The sequence below is a fragment of the Trachemys scripta genome, chromosome 15 (assembly GCF_013100865.1).
Source record: "Trachemys scripta elegans isolate TJP31775 chromosome 15, CAS_Tse_1.0, whole genome shotgun sequence".
NCBI lineage: Eukaryota > Metazoa > Chordata > Testudines > Emydidae > Trachemys > Trachemys scripta.
The window spans coordinates 15,993,579-16,019,361 of NC_048312.1; the positions used below are offsets into that span (position 1 = coordinate 15,993,579).

The window sequence follows — 25,783 nt, forward strand, 5'->3', positions numbered from 1 at the left end:
AATCCAATTCAATCCTGCTAAGGGTTAGCCATCTAGGACCAGTTCCTCAGCTGGTGTAAATCAGAGCTCCACTAAAGTCAATGGAGAAGAAGATCTGGTTCACAATCCCAGCCTTGCAGAGATGCTGCCAAAATCTGTAAAACAAGCTACTAACGGTGAAGAGTTGTTGGAGAAGCCAAACAGGGACCCTACCTTCACTTATCCAATGCAAGTCAAACAACTTGTTTGTATTCCAAGAAAAATATTTATTGAAAAGCTAGTGGAAGATGGAAAACCAATTCTTTAACTTGTTTGTGCAAGTGTTGGTCTGGCAAGTGACAAATCTAAGGCCCTGTCCAGTCACACCTACTTGCTGCTACTCCTGTTATAAATCAAGACTTCACAACAGCAGGCAAGGGTGTTCTGGGACTAGAACTATACTCAGAAAAAGCAAAGTGCATTGGAAGCCTGCTAACAACTGTAACAATTATGCAGTTGTATTTTTTTAAGTTGTTGCTGGCTTGGTTCAAGCTGCAGTAGGGTGAGGGCCTAAAAATCATTTATCTGGATAGAATTGTTCGATAATAGTAGAAATAACCAGACAGATGTATACAATAGATTAAAGGTGACTTTAAAAACAACTCATTCTCTTATAATGGAAAAATAAGGATATTTCCCTCTTAGCACAGACAGATGCTATGAGACTATATATTAAATACAATACAGTAAGCTTGATTGAGGAAGACTTTTAGTCATCGACCGCTCGTAGCACTATGTTCAAAGTCTCTTATTCAACCCAATAAATACTCATACTTCCGAAGCAATGGTCAGATCCCTTTGTATACATCTGTTGCTTATGATATTGTGAAACATTATGTTAGTACCGAGACGAGAGATCATTTAAGTTGCAACCATACTTTGCGCAAAAGTCACAGTAAGCTTTCTTCCCCCGAAACCTCAATAAATTAGAACTGAACATCACAGAGACTATTCGTATGTAAGGTTCAAGGTCACAGAACTATGAAGACTTCTTAAAAGCCACACGTCAGTCTGAAATATCTGAACCAAATCGAACACATAAAACAACCTTTGTCTCACGTCTGTGTACAACCAACTATAATTAAATACTCAAATGATGAATGGCAAGCCTGTAAAGCTAGCAGCAATTCTTTGAGTGCCAGTTACAAGGAAGTACAGTATTAAAGCTGGCAATTTCTTCTAAATGAAAGCACTAATAAAAATAAAGAAAGTTATGGTCGAGGGCATTTGTGCCAGTGTCAAACGCTCCTTCTATAATACAATATAACCAACATTTGTATCTTATTCTGAAATTTTAAATGGATATTACTCAAAGGCTAATGAACACTCTAAACTGCTGGTACAGTACAGTACTGAAAATCATATCACAGCCAATCCAAACCAGGTAGCAGACACAAGCATATAGTCCCAACGTTAAACGGCAATCTTGCAGTGCTGACAGTTTTCCTGGTCTCAATTTAAAATTCAACCATGATAAAACAGGATACATAAAAAGTTTCAAAATAAAGCAATGAAGTATGAATCTTCTAGTTCATATCCATGTAAGAGGCTTTTCATTTCTAGAAGAGAGGGAATATGCATCGAAGCACATTTCAATCAATTACAACAAACCCATAAAGACAGTCTGGAACACATACATTTGAATTAAGTAATTTTGACACCTCTTAAAAATATATAACGATGCCTTTGCAAGCAAACTCCAGTATTTCAAGCAAAAAAAAAAAAAAAAAGGGTTAACACTCTCTAACTCAATGTAACATAAAGAGAGGGGAAAGAAAGCTAAAGCAGGACACGACTCACATATTAATATGACTACTGGAGAGCTGCAAGCCAGTGTCTTCGGAGCCAGAGCATAATTTTGCATCTAATGGGGGGGAGGGGAGAAGAAATGAGCAGAAGAAAGATTTTGGGGGATGGGGGCAGAAACAACACAAACCAAAACCTAAGTCTGTATATCAGATTCTGAAGCTTCAGGGACAATTATGTAAAAAGATACATCGATGATTAAGTGTGTGGGTGGGGGGGAATTCTTCTGAGACGCTGATAAAGAAAAACAACAAACAAAACACCAAACAGAAAACAAAAACCCAGAAACCCATGAGATTTTCAATACAAAACCCCAAAACCCAGAAACCCATGAGATTTTCAACACTTCTCTCTCTCCTCCCCCACCTCCCCACCCCCATCCACAGACTTTGGCCAGATTTCATTTCTAATGGCACAAAAGCATTTTACCTTTGCAGATATATTTCTCTCTCACACACATAAATCGACTCTATTTGCATATAAGGGGGAGAGGATGGTAGTTAATTGGCGCCTTTGGTGTGCACAGACAGCAGCTGCCAGAGTCTGAGAGAGCCACCATTTCATGGCAAATAAACCCCTAACAGTCAGACACATTTTTATGCTTGGGAAACAGAACAAACCTCTGCAAACTGAAGCCAGGGAGGGATAGCAAAAGGCGTGGAGAGCAGGAGCTGCAGCGTCAGGGCCTTGAGGAGCTGTCAAGCCACGAACCCCCCCTCCCTAGCAACCCAGACAGTGGAAGCCCAGCCCCAGCCAAACTGCCCCCCCAGCCAGTCCCCACAGAGTCACCCAGTCCAGACCCTCCAGAGAGAGAAGCCCAGCTTTACTTACGTGAAAACAAAAAATAAAGTAGTCGAACCCACTAATAAGGCAGCTGCTGTGGAGACAGGGATGTATTTAGTAGGTTTAAACCTCTTTCCAGTGCTGTTGGGCATCCTGTAGTTAACACATCACTATGTATTCCAACCCAAGAGGCACCAGGGAGGGAGGGAAGGGAGGGAGAGCAAGATGCGAGGACCCTCCAATGCAGAGGCAAGGCAGGGAAAGGGGGAAAAGAAGGGACGAGGCAGAGAGAAAGGGAGTGAGAAAGAGGGATTGAGAACAGCTGACCTCCAGCACAGGAAATCCCACCCACACAGGCCAGCCCACTCAGCTGATGTCAACGAGCCCCTTAAGGTAGAACTGCACTAAGACAGAGAGCGCACCCTCCCCACGCAGAATGAAGACATACAGGACCACAGACACTTCGCATACTAACACGTACATTCAAAACTGCAGTGCAAATAGAGGCAGCACAATAGAAGCCACAAACGAGCTGTGGACAAAGACAAGCAGGCATCTGGCTACAGATTAACACACCACCATACGCAAATTTCCACCACGCTCCTCCCTAATGTCCTGTCGACTTGATAATTGTTCTATAGAATTTTTGTTAACCCCTTCTTTAGAATTCAGTAGACACCTATATTCCTGCTATAGGGATTTTTTAATCCAATGTGGAAAGGGTCGATTTAACTATTTCTAGAGAACCCTATTGGTTTAAATTCTATGGAACTTTTTCATGACATTCAAAAGTTGAAGTTCATCAGTTATCAGATTGCACAACACAATCCAGATTTGCATATCAAATACTATTGCCTCGGTACTGTGAGCTACTGCTCATGGACAAGCCTCTTCAAGGGTCCCATTGAACTCAGCAGGGCTCTGCATAGAGGGGTCCTTCTATGCCAAACAGCTCGCAGGATTAGGGCGTGTAAGGAAGAACACCAGCACTACAGACCCAAGTTTGATTTACTATTAATCAAGGAATCATGGTCTTTAGTATTCAAACAACTGCTAGGTTCTTCTAATTGTTTGAGTAGCCTGGAAGTTTAATTTTTGCATAAATGATTTAATTAACCCAGAATTGTGTTGTTTGCTCCACTGTTGTTTAAAGGGGTTTCCTCCAGCCCAGTAAGGAGGCACAAATAATATGTGATTTAAGGTGACAGAGCAGAAAGTTTGCCAAAATGTTCTATCCAGAGAATGTTGCTGGGAGCAGCTCCCTCTTGTTCCTATTAAAGGGGTTCAAGCTCAAGTACCCTCACTGGTCACAGTGGAGCCAGTATCACATGGTGACAGAGGTGGTCTTTGTTAGATGCAAGGCCATTTAGGATTTTATAAGTAAAAAAATATCTGAAGGCTGGTTTACACGGGATATATGCCCCCCTTCTAGTCATCAGTGGCTAGCTAAAGTTATAGCTGCCCCAATGCATACCCTTCCTATAGCCACAATGTATACTGCTAGAGCTTACCTTGCTTCAACCAGGAGTACACTGCACCACAACAAATAATAGCTTTCCTTCTCTACATTAGAGGATAGTACTAGTACAGCTACACTGCTAGCTAGAAACTAAACATCCCAATTTTGGTCAGGTGAATATTAATATTGCTCATTGTAAGAGGCCAAATACATACCTAATTTCCCAGTAAGTTAAAGAGCAGATTCCCAGAGGCTTAACAAAAAAACAAAAAAAAAACAAAAAAACACACCTTGCTCTTGATTACAAATAAGGTGCAGCAGTTTAAAGTAATTCAGTCAATTAACCTGCCCTCCCAGCACACCTGAACTGAAGCTCTTCCTTGAGTATAAGCTTTTCCTGGAGCCTTCATTTGGCTAAATTTGTAACCCTTCCTCTTTTTTAGAGAAGTGAGATGAGTGGAGGCAGTGTAATGACCTAGAGGTTCCCTTTGGTGAGACCTATACTATCCATCACTTCAGTATTTCAAAATTTACCATCCTTCCCCTTCAAAACGAGATAAATTTGATCAGATAAGATTGAGATGAAGCTGCATAGGCAAACGGGACTGCACACCTTTCAGTGTCACATTTCAATTGGATAGAGGGAAGCTTTTAAGCAACATGCTTGCTGTGTATCTATGCAGCACTCAAAGCCCATGGGAGCCTGAGGAATAAGACAGAAGGACAAGAAATTAAACCGAAGACTGCTGCATGGCAGCATACAGCACCAGCCATCAGAGCCTCTAAATCTACTTTGGTAGTTATAAATCAATAATTTCTCATGTACAACTATGAAATCTCAGAATATCAGCTAGCAACTTTCTTTCTGCACCCTCTTAGAACAGAATTTTATTTTACATCACTTTTTATTCTCAAAGGTATCCAAAGAGTTTTAATTAGGGCTGTCAATTAATTGCAGTTAACTCACAATTAACTCAATTGTTTTGCAATTAATCAGTTTTAATCAAACCATTAAACAATAGATTACCAATTAAAATTTATTAAATATTTTGGATGTTTTTCTACATAATCATATATATTGAATGCTGTTGCAATTGCAATCAAAGCATATTATTTTTGACAATTTTCACAAATATTTGTAAATAATATTTTTTCAGTTTACCTCATACAAGTACCATAGTGCAATCTCTTTGTTGTGGAAGTGCAATTTACAAATGTAGATTTTTTTGTTACATAACTGCACTCAAAAACACAATGTAAAACATCAGACCCTACAAGTCCACTCAGTCCTACTTCTCCTTCAGCCAATCGCTAAGGCAAAAAAGTTTGTTTACATTTACAGGCCTCTAATTTAGAATGTCACCAAAAAGTGAGAACAGGCATTTGCATGACACTTTTATAGCTGACATTGCAAGGTATTTACTTGCCAGATATGCTAAACATTCACACACCCCTTCATGTTTCGGCCACCATTCCAGAGGACATGCTTCCATGCTGAGGATGCTCATTAAAAACAAACAAACAAAAACTAATGTGTTAATTAAATTTGTGACTGAACTCCTTGGAGAATTGTATGGCCCCTGCTCTGTTTTCGTGTTATAGCAGTCTCAGACGATGACCCAGCACATGTTCATTTTAAGAACACTTCTTTGCGTTTTGTGAAATCTGTAGTGGAAGGTACCAATGTGAGATTTCTAAAGATAGCTACAGCACTCGACCCAAGGTTTAAAAATCTGAAGTGCCTTCCAAAATCTGAGAGGGACAAAGCGTGGAGCATGCTTTCATAAGTCTTAAAAGAGCAACACTCTGATGCGGAAAGTACAGAACCCGAACCACCAAAAAAGAAAATCAACCTTCTGCTGGTGGCCTCTGACGCAGATAATGAAAATGAACATGAACATCTTTGGATTGTTATCAAGCAGAACCCATCAGCATGGACACATGTCCCCTGGAATGGTGGTTGAAGCATGAAGGGACATATGAATCTTTAGCGCATATGGCACAAATATCTTGTGACGCCAGCTACAACAGTGTCATGAGAATGCCTGGTCTCACTTTCAGGTGACATTGTAAACAAAAAGCAGGCAGCATAATCTCCTGCAAATGTAAACAAACTTGTTTGTCTGAGCGATTGGCTGAACAAGAAGTAGGACTGAGTGGATTTGCAGCTTCTAAAATGTTAAGTTTCATTGCTGAATGCTTTTTTTTGTACATCATTCTATATTTGTAAGTTCAACTTTCATGATAAAGAGATTGCACTACAGTAATTGTATTAGCTGAAGTGAAATATACTTTTTTTACAGTGCAAATACTTGTAATCAAAAATAAATATAAAGTGAGCACTGTACACTTTGTATTCTGTGTTGTAATTGAAATCAATTTGAGAAATGTAGAAGACATCCAAAATAATACAATACCATTTATTTAAGTAACAGTGTAATTAATCAATCACATGATTAATCACAATTTTTAAAATCACTTGACAGCCCTAGTTTTAAGATAACCTAGAAAACTGGTCTTTTTCATTTAATAAAAAAATCCAGTGGGTATTGATAAAGGAGGAAGTGGTGAACAGTGTAGGAGTATTCCTTAATCTTCTAAAGTACTCTGAAGTCTCCAAATTTCCACCTAGACAGCCACTACTAGTAAAATGCAGTTCCCATCTTCTAGGTGGCTGCTGAAAAGTTCTAAATTAGGCAAATTTCACCATAGAGTTGGGGGTGGGGGAAAAACAACATGACCACTATATCACTGCTTTGAAAATAGCGTTTGTATTTAAACTGTTTGGTTAAAAAATACAACAGACCTGCATTGTAGTCTTGTTTCAATCTGCAACTCTCATATCCAATCAGCATTGTGCTTAGAGCTCTGAAAATTTCCCAGTGATACCCCAAACTCAGAAAATTAATTACATTTATGTCGGACACAGGATACATCACCCTGACTGTAGAAAAAAATAGTCATTGCAGGAGATGACATTTGGGAAAGTGTCTGCTTTACATAAGACAGCAGCTTTCATCAATATGCCTAATGACAAGAATTTTTTGGGAAGAGTCTGGGTTGTGTTCTAATGTTTAAGCATCCAGTATTGAATATATTCAAGTCGCTTGTTTTTATGCAATCTTGTGTTGTTTACCTCCTTATGAAGCTCAGTATTAGCAATTTTCTAATATGCACCTACCTTATTTAAGGTATGCATGGACACGGTTTAGAGAATAAGATTTACTGAATATGATCTTCTTCTATAGAAATTTACACCCATTAATGCAGACTTCAAAATAATTTAAAGGTCACGTTTAAACAAGTATACTGAAGGCATTTAAAAAAAAATAACGATAAGGTTTCGGAATAAGTAGATCTTAAACACATACACACACAGGCCTTTGTAATCCATATAGAGGATTCAGCTGTTTCTAAATTGGACACAGGGTTATCACTAGCCCCACACCTTAATTCTCTCCATTCTCCCAAACAGCTGATCACTATATCCCAACAAGAAACATATCACCATTCTGTTCATATTGACAGCATAATTTCTGCAAATCAGGCAAGCAAGAATTCTCCAAGTCACAAATTTAAGCATGTTCTGCCCTTAATGTAGCTTTTGGGTGCATTATTTTTAAAGGCTCTTCTCCTCCCCCAATATATTATATATTGTCATAAAATAAGATTAAAAATTCTGGAGGCAAGCTGGGGTTGAAGTGAGTAAATAGCTGGTAACATACAAAAATGGAATACTGTGAATTTCCTCACTAGGATTGAAAGTGTAAACATAATAGAAGTAACCACTGAATTATCTCAATTGAACTTTCAAAAGTACTTCCTTAGCAAATTTGTGTTACTCCCATTTCCATACCTGCAGTTTCATAACTGACAATTTGATGTGGTAATTCAACTAGATACCTCTACAAATATAGGAATGAGTTACTATTCCAGTATATTTGTCCAACATATAACTAAGAATTTCATAAGAACGGATGTCTGCGCTATCTCTAATTTCATACATCATATTACTATAATATCATATGTAGTTTAAGTTCTCTGATGCAAATTCCTAAACACATATAGTGAAAACATTTATACAAGCCTTTATCAATACTGTTCCTTTAGAAGCTCATGAAGTGGGTAATATAAACAAATCTAGAACACTAATCGTAAGATTTGAGATCTGCAGTTGTAAAGACTTCGCAAGTAATTCTATTTAAAAAAAAAAAAAAAAATCTTCCCTTTCATCAAGAGAAAAATGTTTCCCTTATTGAGCTTGGGGGATACTTTCAGATTGGTAAGAGGAAAATAAGTTTGGTTCTGTCATTCTGAGTATCTCTTCTTCACTAAGAACTGAAGATTCTGCAAAAGTAGAATGATTCACATAAATTTTACATATACACCATTAAAGTCCAACACACACCTGGTGAATACATCAGAACATGTCCCTAAATGGAAACTACCAACAGTGAACAATACTGTCATAAAAGGGCAGGGGAAATAAATCAAACTGAAAAACATCCTGAGAACATGGTAGCCAACATCTTGAGTTTATGAAAATGACTATACAAACTTTTCTATACAAAATTTAAAGATTCCTTTTCAAGTCTAATTTTTATTATGTTAAGATCCTTTTTAAAATCACTTTTTACTTTTCTATTTGTAAAACAGCAGCCCAATAGATTGAGATACTTTAAAACACAAAGTAGTAATGTTTCAGTTTAATTAATTAAAAACAAAACCAAACAAAAAAAAGCTTTTCTTTGAAATGCTTTTCCACAGAAATTGTTTTGGTGTTTTACTTGGAAAACAGAAGAAGCAATGTGAAAACTAACAAGATATGAGCACTACACAAAGGCCTAGGGAAAAATTCATACCAATGGACTTTCATTAAGGATGAATATGGCCCATGAAGTAAAGCCTGAATCAATTCATCTGAACTCTAGGGTAAAAATATCAAGCCAATAAAACTAAGCACACATGCATGAGTGACTGAAAATCATACAATGAAGTAATGACAATTTATTTTAATTGTAACAATACCTGGGATTAACAGATTAAAAAAATGAAGTGTACATGAGTATTAATTTTTTTTTTCAGTCAGGCTCAACAGCAAAACTAGAATGGCCCGTTTTCTGCTTCTTATGCAGTAGCATAATCTATTGTGTTTGCATTTCCAACACAAGGTTTTGTTGTTTTTTTAAATAAAAAAAGCAAATCTTTTAAATGAAAAAATTTAACGCATAGTTTATTTTGAAATTAGATTTGTAAACTTCACCTCCCCTTTAACAAGTTTAAAAACATTGCTTGTCAGCTTCCATTTAAATCGACGGTGGCTTTCACGAATACATAACATTTTGGCTTTTTACATTCAGATGGCAGTAAAATTAAGTATTTGGAAACATACAATACTATCTTAAATCAAAAACACGTATCAAACACATCATGCTGCTGAGATCCCTTATGGAGGAGACAGCTGAGGTATTTGTTTTATTCCCTAGGAGCTTTATAGTTCTAAAACATTTGATTTATGTATCTGGTGTTTGGAAGGGGCAAATCCCACACCAGACAGTACTTGTGAAAATCTGCTGTGCTAGTAATAGGGGAAGAGAAATGAACTTTGCTCATGCCAAAAGTTTATTTTTTGCCTTTAATATAAAATGGAGTACCTTCTTTATAGTTCCAGATTTGATCAACTTACTATAACATCAAAAAGGTATTTACACAAATTTAAAGCATATTTAATGCTCATTTTCCCATGTAGTTTGTCTTGTCTTAGAGAATTTAAATTTCATAAATGGAGGAAGTCAGCAGGCTTAGACCTTCTATCAACATTCAGTTCCCTCTTTTAGGTGTTATTGGTCATTACACCTTTACAGTTTAGAAAGACTAGATTGAGTTTATTTTTAAATAATTTTTTTACTGATAGTTGTGTTAATCTTTGTACAACGAAATTGTCCACCAAAAAACTAACAAGACATTTACTGAATGTAAAGGCTTTTCGTTGTTTTCTATCCTGGTTTAAGTCTCCCAAAACTCTAGCAGTAGTTAGAAACGAAGTAGATCCATTGCTAATAACCACTGTTAAAGGACCAGCTTGAACCATAATACTTATTCCCATTTTAGGAGCATATTAACATTATATTTCATCCTGCATATTCAAATTATAGGTTTAATATTTTTGTAGTAGTATTAGTACCTCCTCATATTTTTCTAAAATGCAAGTATTTTATAACCCCACAAATTCTGGTAAAGTGATTGCTAGTTCTGAACACATCAGTGCCAAATTTAGAAAGTGATTGTTGGAGTGTATTGCTTACACTATTGTATTTCAAACTGTGGGAGGTTATCTGGGGTGTGTGAGTTGGGGCGAGGGGCTCCGGGTGTCCAGGCTAGGGAGAATATACAGGGAGGTTTGGGGCAAGAGAGCACATGCAACCCCACCCATAGCCTGCTGCTTTCCCACACTTCACTGACTACTGCAGTCTTCCTGAGCATTCTCATTTGTGGCCCTCCACTCTACCAGAAAGCCATAGCCCTGTCTATTTTAAACCCTGCAGGAATGAAAGGGAGGCTACATACTTCTCCAGGGAGGCCCAGCTAGGTCCTGCCATCTGCTTGTCTCAATGAGTCACTTTCTGCCCTGGATGGGCAGGATTAAGGGACCCTTTTATGCCACTCACATGGTGGTGGTGGGGCACACAGCAAAAAAACATGGGAAGCTCTGGTTTGAGGAGCTCCATGGCATGTTGTCTAACAAGGTTAGATTCATCCCTAACATTAAGTAGATATAAAAACAAAACAAAAAACAAAAACCTTACTATCTCTAGTAAACAGATGGTCCTTAAGAGTCAGTGAATGGCACATCATGAGTGATCTATGGTCCTATCTACAATATAAGTAGGTTTTATACTTTTTTTCCTAACGCAAACAGCACTCTTGATCCTTTAGCATGGTTAAAAGAGCTTTTTAAAGTCATGAAGACTTTAAAAAAAAAAAAAAAAGCAGCTTCCTACTTATCTTTTTGTAATGAAAGAACCTATACGTGACTGTATTAAATTACATCCATGATAGGTCAAAGGATGTCTTTTTCCACTACTGTCTGCCATAAGTGGTCATCATATCAGTGGAGTTGTGCCAGGAGTATTATAAATTCTACCATCCAGAATTATGTGTCACTACAGCCTTGTAGGAAGCAAACGGTATACTGGTCTGCTAAAGAAAACTGTATGTACCTCATCAAGCAGGAACAATCTTCAATCAGCAAACGCAAACACCCAAAACTGGTGTAAGAGGCCTGCTTAAGTCTACTAATTTAACATAACATACAAGAAATGTCTGCATAATTTTACCAACAGGAAGGATTAAAATGCACTTAATCTAATCTGATTACATCACTTATATGAAGATATGCACCCTCAAATATGTAAACACCAAGTGCAAGAATTAAAGTCACAAGTGTTTGAAGTGTATAGAAAACTCAGTTCTGTCCTTTGATGCTGTTTTCAAATTTGTTTTATTCACTCTTTTGGATGACTATAAATAAGTGTTTCCACTATGGAAAAGAAAGTTAGCACAGTACATTTTCATGACTGGGGAATGGATTTTCTGAAGACATCTTCAAAAGGGCAAAAGCTTAGAAAAAACAACCTGAATGTTGGAATTCAGTTCTTTATAAAGTCCCTTGTAAAAATTAAAAAAAATTAAGGAAAAAACACAAGGCCCAAGATGATTTATTGCTTTTCTTCAGTTTTTTCCTTGGTCTCTTCTTTCTTCTCACATTTTTTGCTTTCTTCCTTTACAGAAAGCTCTTCTAATTTCTCAGCAACTTTGTCAGCACTATCATTTTTCTCTGTGCCTGCTAAGAGATTGTTTGAAGAAAAAGTTACACACAGTATGGTAGATTTAATTAACAGTGGGAAGGCTGTGTTAACTTGTTTTACTAAAGAAAGAGTGTAATTGGCTTTAGAGAGAGATTAAGGATATTTTTTGAACTCTCTGCCATACACTAAGGCTAGGTCTACACTACCCGCCTGAATCGGCGGGTAGAAATCGACCTCTCGGGGATCGATTTATCGCGTCCCATCCCCAAATCGACGCTCTTACTCCACCAGCGGAGGTGGGAGTAAGCGCCGTCGACAGGAAGCCGCAGAAGTCGATTTTGCCGCCGTCCTCACAGCGGGGTAAGTTGGCTGCGATACGTCAAATTCAGCTATGCTATTCACGTAGCTGAATTTGCGTATCTTAAATCGACTCCCCCCTGTAGTGTAGATGTACCCAAAGATGATTCATACTGTTTTTGTCCTTTGTTGATCCATCCCATGCCAAATGAATGTAGACTCATTCCTTCCCCCTCCCACTCTGGTTTAAAAGTCATACACTAGGCCATAGCTTACCGACTAAGAATGGGATGGTACCCCTTTTCAGTGCCCTCTTGGACAGTTTTTTTGACTGCTACAGGGTAACTACTGACAAGGCATATTTTGTGGAATTAGATGTGCTGGGTTCCATACAACTTCCAGCTACTTAGATAATATCCTTATCCCAATATAGAGTTATTTGCAATTCAGGTCTCTATCCTCCTCTCTCCTGCCACTCCAACATCTTTGCTTGAGTGAGAGAGAACTAAGGCTACAGTTTACAAGGGAATTCAGTTTCCTGCATTGCCTAACCCACTCAGATTTCCTGAAGCATTTGAATTGCCGACCAGTAGGAGTCTATACTTTATACCTTTAGCAGATCAAAACTCAGAATTCCATTCTAAATTTTTAATCTCTATATGAAATTGAAGATATTTGTTCAGAGAGCTTCTCTCAATTATATGTAGTGTGTGTGTGTGTGTGTGTGTGTGTCATACAGAACCAAATTAAATTGGTAAAGTAACTTTACAATTTAAACAAAATGAACCAAGTTTCAAAAATTAGTTTCAAATATAATCCTGCAACCGGGGTATTTACTGGTGAACACCGGAAGATTTAAAAAAAAAAAAAAAAAATCAGTATGGTAAAACTGTTACTCAACTGTAGTATATGTTTTCTGTATAAATAATGAAAAGCCTTTCTATAATAACTACCCTAAAAATTATGTCCCAGGAGCAACTGCAAGTCTTCTACAAGGAAAGAAGAGTTCAACACCCCGGACCATTACTCTAGCAGACTGAAAAAGCCCCTGGACTGAAGATTGCAGTCAGGCACAGAGTGAGTCTGCCAAGAGGCACCAAATATTACAGTGAGCAATCTAAGGATATTCCCTCTCCCCCGCGATAGGCATTAAAAACTTGGGAAAGGAGAGGACAAAAAGATGAAGTAATCATTTAAAATCCCAAGAAGAGATTAACATCTTACCCTTCTTTGCTTTCTTGTCTACCTCATTCCTGCATTCTTCAAATTTTGCCTTGAATTTCTGTGCATCTGTTTGAAGGAAATAAAATGTTTCTTCATTACCTTAAATCAGCGATTCTCAAACTTTTGTACAGGTGACCCCTTTCACATAGCAAGCCTCTGAGTGCAACCACCTTATAAATTAAAAACACTTTTAAAAATATATTTAACACCATTATAAATGCTGGAGGCGAAGCGGAGTTTGGGGGTGGAGGCTGGCAGCTTGCAACTCCCCATGTAATAACCTCGCAACCCCCTGAGGGGTTCCAACCCCCAGTTTGAGAACCACTGCCTTAAATTATTTACAATGCCTCTATTCTTTAGATCTATTTTGTTCTGAAACAGACATTTATCCCGAAAAACTCATTTCTACATTTTAGTTTGACTGCCTTTTTTGTCAAGAAATATGCACTTAGTGGATTTCATCTTAGTTCAAGTGATTTTAAGTATACAGGCTTCAATTATTTCTCATTAAACACTCTCCAAAGAAAGCAGTGGATGTTGCACCTTTGAGTGGGTTTTTTGCCAAGTTCTCATCTTAAGGTTCTGCTGCTAAGTGCTATTTTAAGCTAGCTGAACTTCTAGCCATACCTTAGCAACTAGCTACTAGGCATTCACTTCAGAAGCCTACCACACATTCTTGTTCACAGTCAGAGGGCAGGCACTGAGAGGACCATAGACATTTATTTTCTAGAACTAGAGATAGTTCTGCCAGGATACAGCTAAGGAGGAATGGCAAGTTTGCACCATCACTGTCTATACTGCACCTGAAGGGAGAATTTCAGTCTCCAGAGTTGAAAATCCAGTCACTTTTATTAAACAAACACCACACACACACCCATCAGTAAAAAGATGCAGGTAACATGGCTCAAGTTACAGCTAACCAGAATTCTTTTGAAGACAACATACTTCAATACATTTCAGTCTAAGCAATTGGTTCTGAACAGTTCCATTTCAAAGATAGCAGCTATTATCAGAAAGTTTCTATCAGTTCAATTACAATAAGCATCCCTCCAACCCTTTCTAACTGAAATAATTTGAGAAACAGATAACCAGTCAAGTCACTCTCAAAATAGAACCAGAAAGGATAATCTGATCCCCCACATTGAGGATAGCATGACTGGCCACTTGAGGTCACTATTGCTCCACAGGAAAATGCACATTTTTAAAGACTGAATATGAAGCCAGAAGTTTTTTTAGAATCTCTTAGGAGTGTGCACCCTCCTCATGGATTTTCAGAAGACCTTCTTTGAAAGGGAGTTCATCATGCAAAGTGACACCCCTTGACAGGACCAGAAATTGAACTTTAATTCTTTATCTATGAATCCAAGAAGGAATTCTACTAATAGTCTGCTTTCTAGACTCTCTTATCTGCTACTGCAAGGCAGTGTATAAAGGAGGCAATGAAAGCCTTCCCTCACCCCTCAAACTCAGAGATAAGTTTAGGAGTGGGATTTTAACGTTATTCCTCCAAGTACACTTTTTTTTGTAGGGGATTCAGGGGTTTAAATAGAAGGCTTGGTTTCAATTAAAGTTTGCCTGAAGAAGAAAGGATGCTGTATTAGAAAGGTGAACAGAAGAAAACGTTGTTTGCCAACATGTGTTAATATGGATCTGCCACAAGATCCCAACTGTGCAATGGAACATGTTGGTAGCATTTTTGTTTACTACCATCTTACCTTCCTCCTATGTGTCAAGCTAGACATTTTAATTTGGCTAACCCACTGGCACAGGACTAGTGGCATGCAACCTGAAAGCTATCTGGGATGCACAATAAGAAGCCAGCAGTTATGATGGTCTTTGACAGTCACACACTGTTTGCATTAACTGCTTAAGGGCTAGTGAGAACATCTGGATCTAGAAGTGCTTCTCCCCTTACAAGAACTACCCACTAGACTAGACAGGAAATGGAAGAGAAAAATCAAGCTGATTGTGCAGCCACCATAGTATTCTGCCTGTGACTCGGGCATCCAAGGAGAAGGGGTTTCAGCAGCCCCAGAGAGCAGGTCACTCACCCAGTAGTCATTTGGGGAGTGTGGTGAGAAGGGAAGAAGTGTGACAGCCATTTTATTTTCCAAGTCTCATTCTATTTCTCATACAGTTAGTCTTCGCACGTTCTATTTAGGAATGAATGCATAGTGTGGCATGCCAAGTAGGGAATTCCAGACCAACCACTACAATCTGTCACTTATCTTGTTGTTTGTAAGGTATTTGTGACAGACAGTGGCTTCCATTCTATGTCTGGATAGTCCCTAACCACTCCTGGCTGGGGTACTCAGGTGCTACCAAGATACAAATAACTTCACCTCCAATTCCCAAATCATGGCATCTATTATCCTAAGTTACCCAGAGGAGATACTACACAAATTAGTTTGATATTTTTAACAAAGAGATGTGAGAATTTGCCTGTTCTGGCCACAGATATGAGACACTCCAACAGGAGTGTGATTCCTCCACAGTGCTCAAAGCCTTTAATTAACATAAAAGAACAGAAAACAGAATCTTGCACCATTTCTATGAATGGTCAAACTATGCTAACTTTGGAAGCATTATATCAAAACAATATATAACTTTAAAAAAAATAAACTTTAGTCTAGAAAGATTTACTATAACCTATTGTCTAAGTTATCTGTGGTTGTTAGGAATACTATATTCCACTTAGAGGATATTTCATTTGATATGTTAGAAGGAAGAGACAAGTGGATATTAACACCTAGTACTTGTTCAGTGTAGCAGTCAGTAAAGTATGGGATTTTAAGGGGAGATGTGATGTGCCTGAATGGAAGATTTAATACAAGGTGATTATTTCCATACAGTATTTGTAATGCCACAAATTTAACCTTCATTAAAACATGAAGTTGAGGTAATTAATGAAAGTAAGATCAACACATTGGCTGAAGTCCTGGAGTTTTATTGCATTGAAATTTGGAAACACTAACAAGTTCTCTTGAAAACAGAGTCAGCACACTTGTCAAGACAAAAAAAAAAAGTTATAAAGATGGTGTTGGATGGAAGATGGAGCATAACTACTCTTTATCTACATATTCTGAGCATTACTAATTAACTAGTTGCACTCTGAATAATTCTGCTGCAGTACTATTTAGATGGAAGGGACTGTCCTTACAAACAATTATTAGGGTGGCTTTCTATGCGCAAATGAGGTTTTTTTCTCTCCTCGCTCACCCCATTTTGAGTGCTTACAGCCAGTGGGATAGATTCTTTAAAAATACAGGGAATTTTTATTCTTTTCTACCATGGGAGCTACAAAAGGTAGCGGTAACTTCTTTCATACATTTACTGTAGAATACTGTGCAGTATTAAATGGCCCAAAGTTACTTCCTAAGGCACATAGTATAAATATCAGAAGAAACTGATCTTGTGCCATAACTTACTTTCTGCATTTAGGAACCGGATTGCCAAAAGTTCAGGTTTAGGGCTTTCATCTGCAAAGTCAGCATGTGTGTTCCAGACCCATGCCCTGTCACTTCCAGCATTAGGCTTCAGTTCCATTAAAGGTGTAACTACAAAGAAAAATAACTGATTAGTCCAGCTGCATATAACATTTTGAAATACATTTCCACATAAGCCCCACAAGTACCTTAAGAAAGTTAGCTCTTAGTAAGATGAAGTAAATAAAATTTTATACTTCACAGGGGATTGTAATGCAAAATTATTTCTAGCTGGAGGGGTGAGAGGAGGGGAAAAAAAAAAAAAGAGATGGTGCCCATATTGTTCTCTCCCATGTCCTAGAACACTCTGCAATGGGAGGTCAATACTGCCAAACAGAATGCTAACCACACACTGCTATTCAAACTACACTCCCCACAAAATAAAAATTATAGTTCCAATTTAATACCCTTTTAGAATGCAAAGCTCCCCTACTGAAAGACCAATAGTCTAAAGTATTTTCTTAGATAGTGGCCAATGCAGATGCTTCAAAGGAAGGTACAAGAGCATCCAAATAAAATAGTAAAGTTTCTCCCTTTCTACTGCTGATAATCTTACGTATTATAGATAGCACTTAGCTTCCCTCTGAGATTATTCATTTAAGTGATTTCTCCCTCCTCCCTTGACGCCATCTTAAAATTCTGTTTCAGTCTCCTGCGACAACAAACTCTACAAATATTCAGCATAGAATAGTATCTTTTTAACTGCCTTGTTATGCTTGCTTACCCTTTTCTGGTGCAAGTGCACGAAACTAGAGAAACTGTAGTTTCAGCAGAAGTCACAAGCTTGATGAACCCATAGTTCTAGTTTTTGTTCATGCCCAGGCCTTTTATTTAGTGTATGTAATAAGTACAGGGACCATATATAAACAAAGTGCTATTTCCAATTACACTTCAGTTGCTTCAAACATCTCCCTTCAGCAAAACTTTCCATGTCTGATTTCTACTCAAACAATTTTTCCTCAACTCGTGTCAAGACAATCTTTTCAGCCATCTTACATGATTTCAGTGGAAAAAAGTTATTTTCTGCTTTAAATAAGTTTAAGACTTTGCAGAACTTCCATACTCCACATTGCTAGATCTCCTTGAAAATGGATGAACATCTGAAGAGAGTTCACTACAAAACTAAAATATGCAACAAAGTATTTTGATGCCTGTTTAATTTACTAGGTTGTAAATATATTCACCTGCAATATTATGGAACTGTGCAATTAATAAGTTAAACAGGCATCAAACTGGATGCATACACAGCACCTGTCTATTTGCTGCTGTTAGACCATTGGCCCATTCTTCCAATCCATTTTTAGGGTAAAAAAAAAAAAAACATGCATGAATCCTATAAGACTTGATAACTATATTGCACATAAAAACAGATGACAGCCAAAGGGAAGTTACGAGAAATAATGGAACAAACATACTATAATGATTTGCACAGATTTTTAGGGTTTTATCTCTCCTCATGAGAAGGCGAATTGTTCCCTTCTCCCTGTGCTTCAGGAGTTTCACATCCCCGGTTCCTCGTTCTTTCCACTCTGGAAGATCATTTTCTGATGCAAATCGAAACAGCTTTGCTCGCCTTGAGAAAGAGAGCAAGAGATTAGAGTTTGTATGCAAAAAACAAACCACGCTGAATAAAAGGGCCCTCAGCCCACCTGTCTTAGGTGAAAGTTAAGATTCCACAGAGCTTTTAGGAGAGAGGAAATAAATCCAGAGTCCTCACCAACAAGTTAGAGTACAAGACGACAGATTTTGTTGGCAAATTGAGCACCATGCTCTGAGTAGTCAATGAACTAGTTCAGGACAGAATACTGTATGAATGGAGTCATTAAAAAACAAGTTCACTGCCCCACCAAAATTTTGCTGAAAGAATGTCTGTGTAATTTCAAAACAGCTCCATATTAGCACTGAATTAATTCCATCAAAAATTGAATTTCATGCTTTTTTAAAATCAGGGCACACAAATTTAAGTTACAGAAGAGCTGTTACACTGTTGTGTATATTTGGAATGCACTGAAATTACAACCAATGATTCAACAAAAACACAAATGAAGCCAGCTCTGTTGGCCTACTTTCATGGCCTACTTTCAGTTTTGTTAATTAACGAACTTGTTAAAGGCGAGACGAACATTTAAAAAGTAGTTGCCCAGCCTCTTTTCCAGATATATTATTTTCTCCGACTATCTACTCGTGAGGGAATTCTGCACCACTGCACATGTGCAGGCACATGTGCGGAAACATGTCTCTTCCTCCCCCCAAGATTATTTTTGCTTCCCTGCGGATCAACTACCTGGATTCAAGGTGGCTTATCTGTTTTTGGAACCCTAGGATTCAGGAAAGCCCAGAGCACTGGCATCCAGCCAGGTCTCAGCAAATTTTTGTCAAAACACTTCCTTTTGCTGCACAACCTATTGAACTGCTGGCACCTTAAGAAGAACTTTCCTAAACTCTATTAAAAGGACCCTCTGATCCTTAGACAGCAGAACCTATTCCAGTATTTCTTTAAGGGTTGACTTTATAAGAGAACGGCTTCTTTCATCTGGGACTGCACATCACGCAGAAAAGCTTAGTGGTCACGCTACTCATGCAGGTCAATTTTTGGAGATGTTCTCGTAGAACCATGTGTTATCAGAGCCTCTTACAGGAGCACACTCTGGAACAGAGCTTGAAAATGACTACTTTTGGCCATCTGACTTTTCCCAAATGCACTTCATGCCTATATGAAGCAGGAACATCACAGGGCAAGAGGAATGCATCTTAACTCCTGTGCTACATACACTTCTTTCTCTAAAGAGGTCTCCAGCTTAGGAAAAGTTCAAGGGATTCTACAAAATTTAAACATTTCAGATTAAGCCTGTTTGCCCGGTTTTCTAATCGTATAACAACTATTACAATTTGATGTCTGCTAACACAATAGAAAGAGCAAGAGGTGTTTCCATGACCGCTCCAGATGATGGCAGAAGGGAACCATTGAAGAGTTAGAGAGGGTGGGGCATTTACACCTTCAGTCTATAAAATACTGATTCAGTAAGTAAGAAGACAGCTTCTACTATGGAAGGGGGGAGAGAGAGAGGAGTGTCATGATGACCCAAATATTTAAGCACAGAGTAGAACATGTTAATTTTAAAAAAAGAAAAACCTACTTTGTGACACAGTTACACATCTCTAGACCCAACATTTTTGCACAATTTGAGTCAACAGGTTTACATTTTTTTGAATCCAAACTTTTATAATATCAATTTGATATTACTAGAGAGTCAGGATTTCATCATGTTACACTATCAGCCCCAACACTCCAGGGGCACAGACATTAGTTATATCATGTGCTATTTTCTTTCTACTGGCCAAAATGCCCATGTGGTATTTTGCAACAAGCAATCTTCCTACCTTTTATTAGTGTTTTTCCAAGTTTAAAAGTAACTAGTGTTTAGATACATACCCAGCGCCATACTACTTACATCTTAAAGAGTTCTTCCTCATCCTCCTCAAGGGTCTTGATCTCTTGTTCAGGAAGGGAAACTATGGGCTCAAATTGAGGATCATGGTTAGAATCATCTGCGTTTTCAGTTGAGGTGTCATGTTCCTCATGCGTTTCCTGCGAAAAGAATGCCAAATTGCAATAATACAATTTTAAGAACAGTTCTGCAGTGGCTACATCTGATTTAATATGTTAACAAAGGTATTTAGGAACTACTCTGAATGTTCCAACTACATATACACTAACAAAGTGTAAGTAGTACAACATCAGAATCTGAACTCCATACATCTAAACTTTATTCAGCCTTTTAAAATATGCAGTATAAACCTTCTCTCTTGGAAAGAGAAGAAATTTCTTTCACATTAGTGAAACATAGGAACACTCACTCAGGAGTCTACGAGCTTGTCTGCATATTGCACAGGTGCACACCAGCTGTGGTGTAAATTCTAGTGCACACCAGAGTATGGTGCACTGACTCTGTGGATCTTGCTGGTGGACACTAAAAATTTTCTAATATAAACTGATGTAGCCCCATTTGAAATGGGACTACGACATGCACTAGGGAACTTTTAGTGCATTTCAGCAGGGTCCAAAAGGCCTGCTAGAGCATCACATGCTGGAAAGCACTAAAATTTACATCCCAGTGGGGACACATGAATGCACCGTGTAGACAAGCCTGAAGACATGCTTTTTTGCTCACTGAGTTCAGCAACATCGATCATGCATACAAACCGTAACAGCACTTATAATTAACAGCCTTAAAGTTAAGTCTTAGTAAAATCAGAAGCTGCCATATTTTCAACGTATATTAAGACTAATCTCTTACCATTATAAAATAAATCAACTCATTTTCCAATTTCTTCTTTGAACGAAGTTGTAAACCCAGGTTTAACCTTAAAGTATTCCCCATCCATTTCAATGGTGAAACGTATCCCTTAAGCCAGGGGTGGGCGGGCAGGACGCATTCAGCCCGCCAGCCAATTTAATCTGGCCCTGTGGAGCGGGGTCTGGGGTTTGCCCCGCTCCAGCTGGGTAGCGGGGTCGGCAGCCACTTTGTGCGGCTTCCAGAAGCAGCAGCATGTCTCCCCTCCAGCTCCTATGTTTAGGGGCAGCCAGGGGGCTCTGTGCGCTGCCCCAGCAGCTCTCATTGGCCACCATTCCCGGACACTGGAAGCTGCAGGGACTGCGGACGGGGCAGCACGTAGAGCTGTCTGGCTGTGCCTCTGCGTAGGATCCAGAGGTGTGACATGCCGCTGCTTCCGGGAGCTGCTTGAGGTAAGCACCACCCAGGGCCTGCACCCAAACCCCTCGATCCCAGCACAGAGCACCCTCCTGCACCCCAACCCCATCTGCACCCCAATCTGCAGCCCTCACTCCCTCCCCATGCCCCAACCTCCTGTCCCAGCCCTGATCGCTCTCCCCCCCTCCAAACCTCTCAATCCCAACCCAGAGCCCCCTCCTGCACCCCAAACCCCTCATCCCCAGCCCTCACCCTGCCCCCTAGCCTTCTGCCCCAGCCCGGAGCACCCTCCTGCACCCTGAACTCCTCATTTCTGGCCCTACCCCAGAGCCCTCACCCCCTCCTTCACCCCAACCCCAATTTTGTGAGTATTCATGACCTGCCATACAAATTTCCATACCCAGATGTGGCCCTCAGGCCAAAAAGTTTGCCCACCTCTAACCTACCCCAAAGCAGTAAAGAAACTATTCATACAGAAGGACTCTAGTCACAGTGGCAATAGTGAGGGCAGAAAACATCTAAAAGTTTTTTGAAAATAAAAAGGTTTTGGTCTGTGTGTCATAAAGCACTGTGCTAGCTCTCTGAAAACAAAAATCAAGACTTCCTTTTCTATATGCCATGAAAAAGGATGCATTTTTGGAGAAACACGGGCACACAGAGTCCTAGGCATAAGGGAATAGATGGAGGAGTTGCAAAAGTCCTTGAAATAGAGGGGGATGGGAGCATGGCACACAGGGAGCTTGTTGGGTGGAACAGATGAACACAAAGAGCTCCCTGGTTTGTGCAATTAGCTCTGCCAAGAGAAAGCAAGAGATCCCCTCTCTCTAGTATCCTCACACTAATAAACCGTTACGATAACATAGCTACAATGTTCCTTTAAAAAATTAAGCTGATCAATTAACCTTCAAAAGTTCTAAAGTAACAGCACTAAGTCTGGCTTTTAGATATAACCCAATCTTGTAACACTAGAACAGTATCAAAATGTCTCAGGTTAAAAAGAAAGTTGGTATTCATGCAATGCTAGAGGTATTTAATTATATTACACTGATTTTATTTTTAAATCTTGATTAAAGTATTGGCTGGAAACCTAGAATTAGCAAACAAGCCTAAGGCTAGGAAAAACTGTTCCCCTATTTTTGGTTTGGGATAATATGTTTTAAGTTACTGAAGTAGTACTCCCTCATACAGGCTTAAAGTTCTGACAGAATAGTTATTACAAACGAAGGCTTTTAAGGGGTATTCATTACAAGTGTCTCCATTTACAGTGAACTTTAGATGCTGAAGTTCACGAGTTCAGAGTCTCCTACATTATAAGGATCCCAGACAACTTCAGGAGCATACTTATCACCACATCCATGCCTGTTTTTATCATTTAAGTTATTGGTTTTGAGACACTGTGCAGGCAAAGCAGGTTATTTTTAAAAGATCAAGGTCTGTATATTAAGGAAATATTCATATATAGAGATTTTAAAAACCCTCAAAATTAAATCATCATGGCATACGTGAAATTTAAGAAAAGTGAGATTTTTAATGTAAATGTTGGGTTCAGATATACAGTTAGTGTTTTCAAATTATATGACTTCATATGTGCAATTTACTATAGTAGCTTAGTATCAATAGGGAACAAGTAGACTGACAGCTGCAATAGGAGCTCTTCTATAACATTGGGTCAATTGTGTATCAGAATATTTGATTAGATAAATGAGAGAAAGGACATTTACTAATACAGCCTAAGTAACTGTTCGGGGGGGGGGGGGGAAGGGAGGTGTGAAGGTGTGAAGTTCTGTAAAAACTATTCATGGCCTTCTTGAAAAATTCCATTTAAAATATTAGATACACAGTGGGATGCTATATCAATTTGAATTTAAAATTTCTGTATGCATTTTAATTATAACACCTAAGATCACAATGCTGCACATATCATCAGTTTATCTTACTGAAAAGATCTTATAAATGTCATTGAGAGAGGAGAAAACCCAAGATGTCAGGACATACCATTTAAAGAGTGCTCTATCAGAAATTTATAGTTAGAGATTTTTAGATATGGCTTTATAGAACAATAAGAGTTACTATCACACAACTGAATTTCCAATTTAACACTTTACCCTGCAGCTATGTTGTCTTTGTTCTTGACTTTATTTTAATATATATGAATCACTAAGAGACTTCTCACTTAAGAAGCCAAGAAATGAAATGTGTTTCTTCCATAGCCAAAGAAGCCACAAGAATATTCCAGAAGGCTAGCAAACAGTTTCTTTGTAACACCGGGAGGGAGAAAGCATGGTCTTATGGTTAAGGCATTAGCAAGGGACTCTGGAGATCTTAATTCAATTCCAGCTCTGCCACAGACTGAGATCTTGGTTAAATCACTTAATATCTGTGCCTGTTCTCTATCTGGAAAAGGAAGATGATAATTTTATTCTTCCTCACCACTGGCAATTTAGATTATAAATTCTGGGCAGATACTGTCTCTCACTAAGTGTATGTACAATACACAGCACAACAGGGCCCCCAACTGGGTTGGGGCTTTTATTTGTTACTAGAATACAAGTAATGGTTCGACAGGAAATAAGGGTTAGTTCAAAGATGCTACAACACACCTTTTGGTGACACTTGTTGAGTGTCATCAGTGCTCTAGCACACAAGAAAATGGAGACCAGCCATAGTACTGTAATACAACTTCGATAGAAGAATGGCTGCAGTGCACTGCACCAAGACCTGACTGTTTCCAAGAGAAGGGGAAAAACAGCCCAGAGAGAACACAGGCCAGGCTTGTAGAACTGATCGACTCCAGCTCTGAGATAAACAAACCTCATTGCAGAGATAACTGATCCCTTTATTCCGCCCCCAGTTCGATTCCCTGCAGGCGCCACAAGAAAATCGTAAGTAACAATAAGCATATGTTAGAGGTGGCGAAAGAAAACGAATCACAGTGTTGCGATACAATCCCACCCGCCCGCGATATAAAAGCACGTGGGAGTCTAGGACGCCTAGCCCCGGCCCTGCCAGTAACACGGGGGGGGGGGGGGGGGGGGCCTTCAAAAGCTCCTGAGTCATAAACCCGATTGTGGCGCCTGCGGAGGCTCAAACGCCCGCTTGGGGCAGAGCCGACCCCGCCGTAGGGCCAGGAGCCAGAGTGAGGCGGAAAGGGATATCACCGTCTGCCTCGGCCCCGGCCGCAAAGGGATGGGCCCCAGCAAGAGACTGGGACGCACGTGTGTCCGGACAGCCCCCAGCAGGGTGAAGCCCCGACCCCACGTGCATCTGGGGATGCCGGGTGAAAAGCCACCCAGGCCCCCCTTTCCCGCCAAGACAAGGCCGCCCTCCTCAGCCCCCGCTCTCATCTACTCGCTCGGCCTCGCGTCCCTCCTAAACCCCACTGCTCTCCCAGCCAGCCTCCCTACTCCCCAGGGCCCTTCACCCGACTAGCCCGCGGGCTTCTCGCCCCTCTGTTCCCCGCTGCTTCTCCAGGCCCCCCATCCACCGCCTCAGACCACCCAAGCCCGCTCCCCTCAGCGCCAGGCCGCCCCACTCCACCTCCTGCTCCCGAGCCCCAGGCCGCCCCAGCACTCCCCATGGAGCCCGTCCGCCCCAGATTGCTCAGGGAAGCGTCGGCATCCTCACCTTGGTCTCCGCCATGGGGCTGGGAGGTGGCGCTGCTCCTAGACTAGACTCGTCCGCGTCGCTCTCTCCCCCCACCGCAGCTTTGGCGCTGAATTTCCTGCTTGCAGCTCCCCGCCCCCTCCCGCTTTTACCTCATTCCCGCAGCCCGCGCCGCCGTTGCCGCAAGGCCTGATGGGAAACGCCTACTTTACCCCGATGCCTTTCTCTCGTCTAACGCTGCTAGCTATAGGAGACAGGGTGACCCCGCCACCTGATAGTAGCCTTTTAACGGTACTAAATCACGGCCACGCCGAGGCGTCCGGCTGGGCAACTTCTCCAGGCTCCTACTCGAGGTCTTGGAAACAGCCCGAATTCCCCTCGGAAAACGTACAGCATCCCCCTCCCTCGCGGGCTGAGTCTAAAGAAAATTCATCTCCAAAGATCTAGTGTCTGCCCCCAATTAAACCTTTTTACCCCATTCCCGAGCGGTTTCCCATCAGCCTTTGCGACATGGCGGCGACCATCCCGCGTCTCGCTACTCTCAAGATGGCGCCTGCGTGTGTGCTGGAAGGGGGGGGTATTTTAATC

At 39.9% G+C, this 25,783-nt stretch overlaps 2 protein-coding genes and 1 non-coding gene across 8 annotated transcripts in view; all 3 read right to left on the minus strand.

Moving 5' to 3' along the window:
- Positions 1-2,969, minus strand: part of ZDHHC8 (zinc finger DHHC-type palmitoyltransferase 8) — a 237,530-nt gene extending 234,561 nt beyond the window's left edge. Inside the window, exon 1 of one of the 3 annotated variants that reach the window (XM_034791605.1) lies at positions 2,656-2,920. In XM_034791605.1, the coding sequence (XP_034647496.1) occupies positions 2,656-2,759 (104 nt within the window). In that variant the 5' untranslated portion in view covers positions 2,760-2,920. Of the gene's footprint in view, positions 1-2,655 lie in introns of all 3 variants that reach the window. The other 2 variants (XM_034791606.1, XM_034791607.1) reach the window with 2 other exon arrangements.
- Positions 2,970-8,650: 5,681 nt separating this feature from the next.
- On the minus strand, positions 8,651-25,369 carry RANBP1 (RAN binding protein 1). Of its 4 annotated transcripts, none has more exons than XM_034790618.1 (6): positions 24,193-24,380; positions 20,333-20,469; positions 18,296-18,453; positions 16,824-16,952; positions 13,396-13,461; positions 8,651-11,909 (listed from the first exon to the last, which is right to left on the minus strand). In XM_034790618.1, exons 1-6 carry the CDS (start codon positions 24,217-24,219, stop codon positions 11,785-11,787), a joined length of 642 nt encoding a protein of 213 aa, XP_034646509.1. In that variant the 5' UTR covers positions 24,220-24,380; the 3' UTR covers positions 8,651-11,784. The 4 variants fall into 4 exon arrangements, with proteins under 4 accessions (XP_034646509.1, XP_034646508.1, XP_034646512.1 ...); XM_034790617.1 differs by having other exon boundaries at positions 8,651-11,912; positions 24,193-24,362; XM_034790621.1 differs by lacking the exon at positions 24,193-24,380 and adding an exon at positions 25,217-25,369 and having other exon boundaries at positions 9,272-11,909.
- Positions 13,131-13,258, minus strand: LOC117888368. The gene has a single exon (XR_004648318.1). It is a non-coding gene; the product is annotated as a small nucleolar RNA SNORA77 (small nucleolar RNA).
- Positions 25,370-25,783: the final 414 nt, after the last annotated feature.

Coding starts and splice junctions, on each gene's coding strand:
- RANBP1 (XM_034790617.1), bottom strand. CDS start 24,219: ATGACACTCAACAAGTGTCACCAAAAG. Junction 18,454..20,332: donor GAGGAAGAACTCTTTAAGAT/GTAAGTAGTATG, acceptor CTCTTTCTCAAG/GCGAGCAAAGCTGTTTCGAT. Junction 16,953..18,295: donor AATCTGTGCAAATCATTATA/GTATGTTTGTTC, acceptor TTTTCTTTGTAG/TTACACCTTTAATGGAACTG.